The 6,774-nt window shown below is 36.8% G+C and overlaps 1 protein-coding gene and 1 long non-coding RNA gene across 4 annotated transcripts; one reads left to right on the forward strand and one right to left on the reverse strand.

Moving 5' to 3' along the window:
- The first annotated feature begins 390 nt into the window (after positions 1-390).
- LOC111281790 (uncharacterized) lies at positions 391-997 on the forward strand. The gene is made up of 2 exons (XR_016342328.1): positions 391-522; positions 628-997. It is a non-coding gene; the product is annotated as an uncharacterized LOC111281790 (long non-coding RNA).
- A 55-nt stretch (positions 998-1,052) lies between these two features.
- On the reverse strand, positions 1,053-6,532 carry LOC111281787 (alpha-L-fucosidase 2-like). 3 transcript variants are annotated; one of them, XM_022869458.2, is made up of 10 exons: positions 5,961-6,532; positions 5,542-5,687; positions 4,506-5,359; positions 4,201-4,333; positions 3,636-3,794; positions 3,092-3,316; positions 2,907-3,008; positions 2,644-2,779; positions 1,892-2,087; positions 1,053-1,518 (listed from the first exon to the last, which is right to left on the reverse strand). In XM_022869458.2, the coding sequence occupies exons 1-10, from the start codon at positions 6,181-6,183 to the stop codon at positions 1,212-1,214; spliced, it is 2,481 nt and encodes an 826-aa protein (XP_022725193.2). In that variant the 5' UTR covers positions 6,184-6,532; the 3' UTR covers positions 1,053-1,211. The 3 variants fall into 3 exon arrangements, with proteins under 3 accessions (XP_022725193.2, XP_089617251.1, XP_089617250.1); XM_089761125.1 differs by having other exon boundaries at positions 1,053-1,523; XM_089761124.1 differs by lacking the exon at positions 5,961-6,532 and having other exon boundaries at positions 4,506-5,457; positions 5,542-5,660.
- Positions 6,533-6,774: the final 242 nt, after the last annotated feature.

Below are 6,774 nucleotides of genomic sequence, written 5' to 3' on the forward strand. Positions count from 1 at the left end.
TTTTATTTTTTAAACATCTAAAATTTTTACTTTTTTATATTTAATTTTTTTATTTTTTGATATTAAAAATCGTGAAACTTTAATATTAAATGTATTAAAATAATTAATTTTTTTAATTTTCGTGAAAGTCAATACATAACAAATAATGCAAAACTGAGAGAGTAAAAAAAAAAATTGTGTAGTCAGTTTATGGGCTGACTGGCCAGCCTAAACCCACAAATCTGGCCCATTGGGTAAAGATTTACAGGCCGGCCTGACATAAATTGGAGTCATTTTGTAATAGCCAAATTTCAGTTTTAGTCGTGCCCTAATGGGCCGATTAGTAGTTCAAGGAAGCAAGAACGCCTCAGAAGTGGAGCATCAAAGCGGCAGTAGTTTTTCAAAGGGAAGATGAAGAAAGAGTTGAGTGTTTACGCTCAGATGCTAAGGTTGGTGAGGCGCTTACCAATAGACTCGAGGCCTTACTACGCTAAATACGCCCACGAGAACTTCGTTAATTGTAGGGAATTGATTCGGAGGCCGGTAAATCTCGACTGTCATTTCTAATACATTTATGATAAAAAAATTCAATGTTAACTGAAAAATTAGCAATTTTCCGTTTCTTTTTCTTCTTTTTTATCCAAAAAGGAGCCAAAAGAGCTGTTTAAAGTAAGGACCTGGAAGGGGCGAAGGAGAGGAGGCGGGGAGCAGAGGAAGTCGGCGGACGAAGGAGGGCCAGCGGCGGAGGGTTGCAAAGCTAAGGAGCTCTGGCGGCAGACATGACAGAGCGAGAGAAGGATCCTGCACACCGCCAGGCCATTTTACCAGCGAAGCGTTACGCGTGAGATTGTAATCGTGATAGAGGTTGCTGTTTTGGTTAGGGTTTAAGAAGGGGGCGTTTGGGTATTTTTCCAATTACGGACTTTATGGGCCTTTCGACTGTTTTAAGTTGGTCGGACTTTCTGGGCCTTTGTTCCAAACATGACCCATAAAAACCGCTGATCTTGGTTTGTTACAATTTTGTGGCCCTTGCTCAAGGTACAATAATACAGATTTCATTGCAATGTACTGAAACAACAAAACAAGAAAGCAGCAAATCTTTATTTCCTCCACAAGTATCGATCAGAAAGCAAAACTACTGGCGTAACATAGAACAGACGAAATTGGAACCAAAGTTCCTCAAATTTATGGAGTGTCCACCATCCACAAGGATCCGCATCCGATCCTTCTGATTAAATGAGGGAGCAAGTACTCACGCATTCTAACTGCCCATTGTATGTGTAGATTCTTTCACAGGTTAGATTTACAGGTACCATAGTTTCTCTATACCTTAATCTTTTCAAAGAATTCTGGTTTTTCAACCAAAGACCAACTTCCTGAAGATTTCCTTCTTTCCAGCATATGTTGACAGTCACTCCCCCTCGTGCCATCAATCCTTTCACACATCCATTTGCCCATTTATCCAGGGGAAGTGCAGGAAGCAAGTAAAGGTCTTCCAAGGTACTTTGAACTAGCATTTCTGCAATTGCTGCTATAAGACTGCACTAAAATTTGCAAAAATAACAACTTGGTCAATAGTATATGTTTTTAATGTCTGAAAGCAGTGGTAGCAAAAAACAATTAGGTTCAAAAAGCCAACTGAATAGATTTCTTTTGATGATCTTTAAGTGGAATAATTCAAATACAATCTATGGCTTAAGGAAGAAATCCGCATAAACGGAAATGAAAACTGAGGCATAGAAGTTCATCACTGGATATAACAAATAAGAGAGAGGCACGGGTCTCAACATAACAATATTCTTTTACTTCCAAATTTTGTAAACAAATACCTGGCATCATGCTTGAATCAAACTAGGACAGTTTGAACCAAATGACATTCGTAATTGATGGCAAAAACAGAAGTGTAGCTTACCCAAAGTTGGCATCAATCTGAAAAGGAGGGTGCGCTGCAAATAAATTACTGTACAGTCCACCTTCAAAAGCTATCTCATGTTCCGGGTCCACAAAGTTTATTAAATGCTTGACCATCTGATAAGAGTGCTCACTGTTATGAAGGCGTGCCCACAAAGCAGCTTTCCATGTGGTTGACCATCCTGGTCCCTTCTCTCCTGGTAAAATGATGAAAATATAAGAGAAAATGCTGCCTGACTGTCACTCTTAGAAATAATCAGCTTGAAACCTAAAATTATTTCTACAGTATAATTTAATCGAATGGAATACACAAAAATGTTGTTAGAATAGAGAATTGAATTCTCAAGCTATGTGCTATTTTAGGTAGGATCCGCAAGTTGTTCATAGACTGATAGTCAACAAACTCAACTAAGCCTAAACCAAATCACTTGATTCCATCAACATAAACACAGTCCTTCATCCCATTGAATAAACATCTTTCACATGCAATAAATAATATAATCTCATATTTTGACAATTAATATTGACATATATTCTTTATTTATATGTTTTGTATTGTCTTAGTCAAGGATGCCTTTACTCTAGAGGATTAGTATCATCTCAATTATACACTTTTTCACCATAGAAAACCAATTAGTTAAAAACCAAAAAAGCACAGCACACAAACAGCAGAGGGTGGATGCTGAAGACCAATAAAGTAGAAGGGTGCTGAAAGGTTAATATAAACAATCCAGATTGCAAACAAAGACCAACCTCGTTTATGAAGTGTAATCTCTGCAGCTTTGCAAAGGTCAGGTGTACTTTCAATTGTTACTGTGTGTCCAGGAAACAGGCCAAACAAGTGTGAAAGATGCCGGTGATGCACGTCTGGGTCCTGAAAATCTTGTGCCTGTCTATCAAACAGGAAAATTCTTAACCAGGAAAAAGTGTCAACAGATTTTGCGGACAGCAGAACTTATGACTCAACATCAAGATCTTGAAAAATTACTTCAAGTTTTGTCAAACTACTAACATACCCATTCCATGATGGAACCATCTTTAGCAATTTTGGTTGGATAAAGCCTCGATTGAGCCTTACGCACTCTTTTTACTAGATCATCCTCATTTTTATCCAAAACCTGTACCATTTCTTAAAATAAAAAGAATTTAGAGAAATGGAGAACTAGGATTCTTCTTGTTAACTATAGAATAAAGGATTTACCTCAGCAGCTGCAACAATCACAGAGAAGACTTCTTTTATGATTGCCATGTCCATGGTTGATGAATAGCTCACACTAGCACGGCTACCATCTGGAGCAATAAAGTCATGTTCAGGAGAGGTTGATGGGTTAGTTTCAAGATAACCTCCTTGTCCTTCGATCAACCAATCTAACAGAAATAGCCCACATCCTTCCAACAAAGGATATGCCTTGTCTTTAAGAAAATCCTAATCAAATAGAAGAACTAGAAGCACATTAATATTTAAAACTCATTCTTTTAATGTAATATGTGATAAGAAAATGAAAGTATCAGCAGTACCATGCTGCTAGATTAAAATAAGTAAATTCTTCTCAGTTAATGAAGGAAATCAATAAAACTGTGCTTTCGGTCATGAAGGCACGTCATAGTGCATGCTTAATGTACAACAGCAAGAAAAAATTTCTGAGATAAGAGAACTAATGGCATTCCTCAAACAAGGAACTAATTTTTGGGATGATGTTTTTCCGGGTAATGGGCAAAAAGTTACAAAAATATTGGGATCTCACATTGTCCATGGTATATGTGTAGTGCTCCCATAGATGGACACAAAGCCAGGACCCACCCATGGGCCACAATGCCCAATGAACGTTACCAGCATCCGGTGATGATTTTGCCCATATGTCAGATACATGATGTACAACCCAACCACTTGCTTCATAGTTGACCTGTTACATTACGCGAATTAGAAAGAATTTCATATGAAGAAATGCAGAATGGGAAAAGGAGGAAAATATGAATCATAAGCAATAATATATTAATATTTTCCAGCTCTACTGTTGTAAAGTTATGGTTTCTTGGTGGGAAAAGCAGAATAGGCACTATGTTAGTCCAGTTAGGCAAAACCCTACTAAGTAAGATATCTGCATATAGATTATACACGAGTACATATCTAAAACATCCTAGCTCTTTGTAGCATACAACTCTGATGCTAAATGCAGGACCAATGATTTTCAAGTAATTGCAAGAATCTGAATACTTGAACCCATGTAATCTAGCAGGTACAAACAAGTTATAGATATGAGAGTAAATCAGTTTAGAGGGGTTTTACGGTAAAGAGAAAACTCTTCTTACTTTTGCAGTTTTACATCCATTGACTGATAGAGAAGTGAGGAAATCAAATAAGGGCTCCTGGCATTCACTAAGGTTGCAAGGCAAGGAAGGCCAATAATTCATTTCAAGATTGATGTTCAAATGAGGCGCAGAACTGAGGAACAGAGATTACAGAGTCAGTCACAGTCCAGATGATACCTTGATAGAAATGAAACCAATAGATATAATTACAAGGTTTGACATGACAAAATCACACATGCATGTGCTCAAATTGAAGAGAGTAAGAAAGAAAATGAGAAAATAAGAGAAACAGAATATAGACATACTCCCATTTCGGCTCAAGATCTTTGTTCCATATTCCTTGCAAGTTTGCCACTTGAGTTCCAGGTCGTGAAGAAGAAATAAGCAAATATCGACCAAATTGGAACAGAAGCTCCACCAAATACGGATCTTCATCCATTTGAAAAGATTTAATTCTCTCTGCCGTTGGAACTCTATCATCTTGATTTTGCTTGAGACACAAATTACATGTAGAGCTTTTTGAAAGCTGAAGTGAGACGCGGTGAAAAAGATTCTGATAGTCATCTATATGATGTGCATAAAGATCAGCATATGAGAGATTTATGATTGATTTCAACACAGTGAGAGAATTTGAAGTAGGATCCCTTTTAGAATCTGAAGGCTTAGTGAATGGCCCATCGAATGAAGATGATGCCACCAGAAGCAAAATTGCCCAATCTGAACCTTCAACCCTCAACTTGTTGTCATCTAGAGTAGATGTCATGCCATTTCCCTTACTAATCTGTAAGTCAAGAACAGCAGAAAACTGAATACCCTTTGGATTGTCATTTGCATACACTTGTGGTGGGATTCTTTTTTCAGGGCAATGGCCTTCCATTATAATCTGACTTTTGCCATTTATCTGGCAATGGTGATCTAACTTGCTGTCCAGAGATACAGTAAAGGATAGAGACCCAGGTTTGCTTCCAGAAATCTTTGTTACCATAACTTGGTTGGGATTAGAGGTGAAATGCTCTCTGGAAAATTCTACGTCACCCACAGTATATTTTATTTGAACAGTTGCAGTATCCAAGTCCAGCTCTCTTTGATACGTTTCTTTAGCATAATTCAGATGAGAATCATCAAATTCCAGCTTGATATCACCAAGTAGTTGATAAACCTTCATCATAAAAAGACAACCACCCGGATAAACTTCATAAAACAATTTCAATTTTCCCCGTAGAATCACTGCAACTGACATGTCATCCATGACTTGAACTACAGGAAGAGTTTGGAAATTCTATATGTTTACATGCCTTTTTTTAAGTTAAAAACATACATTAAGGATATGAAGCAACATACATCTGCAGGATTTCCAACCAACTTGGCTGCTGCTGAAGTAGCTTCAGCATATTCACCACTATCAACAAGCTTTCTGACCTCTGATAGTGCATTTGGCGCATTGGGGTTTGTGTAATTTCCAGGAACCCCAGTCCAAAGTGTGTCCTCTACAGCATAATTCATAATATACGGTCATTTTCAAATAATTTTACCCATAATTTGTAGACAGAAACAAGTATTATTCCCACATGTAATGTAATGTATACTTTTTGTAATTGTCTTTTCATTCTCTTCTTCGTTTTCATGGTTGAAGCTAGGAATAGGAAATGACTTAAACATGAGGGGAAAGGAAATTCAGAAACATAAAAAAGTGCTTAAACATAATTTGATAAAATTTCTAAAACAGGAAAAGGAAAAGGAAAATTGTAATTTTAGTTTACCGTTGAGCTGGATAAGTTCGGAAGCGACGCCACCCCAAACCATGGCACCAAGACGACCATTGCCAATGGGAAGGGCGTCGGTCCAGTACTTGGCGGGTTCCTTGAAAATGACTTTCAGTGGCCTTGAAGTTGAACAGTGGGAGTGGGAGCAGCCCATTGAGCTTGGATTCCAGAGGTCTGACACTGTGGATCGCCGCACCATAATCCACTCTTCATCTCCCATTATCGGAAAATTAGAACTAGAAATTGTAAGAATACCAACTAATCCACTTTCAATACTTTCTTTCTGGCTTTTGTCGGAAGGTTTTTTTTATATTATAATTTTTTGTTTGGTTTCTTAGGAATCAAATATATATATTTTTATTTGGCCTTGGTGTTTTCTAGTTTGATAGTCGCGGCTGGTGATTTGAGGTCTCTATATGGGGATTTGGATCGCTTTTGACTTTGTCATAAAAGAAGTAGCGCAGAATGTGGGTTCCTTCTTTCCCCCTTTTTTTTTTTTCTTGCATAATGATGGATGGTACCCAAGAAAAGATTGTTTTTTTTTTTTTTAATAATACTAATTGCATTTCAGTTTCCTCTCTTCATACCTCGTTATTATTAATATTTAATTTTTTACTTAATATAATTCTAATTTAAAATACAAATTTATTAAAAATCTAAATAACTCACCTCCTTACGATCCATCTTTTCTCTATTTCCAACATAAAACCTAATGGATTTTAAACCCCAATCTAGTCAAATTCAAAGAAAATTTCAACCATTTAAGTTAAAAAACATAAAATTAAAGATAAATCTTTTTTTTATTTTTTTA

This window comes from Durio zibethinus, chromosome 5, assembly GCF_047325235.1.
Source record: "Durio zibethinus cultivar Kanyao isolate XHJ-2024 chromosome 5, ASM4732523v1, whole genome shotgun sequence".
Lineage (NCBI taxonomy): Eukaryota > Viridiplantae > Streptophyta > Magnoliopsida > Malvales > Malvaceae > Durio > Durio zibethinus.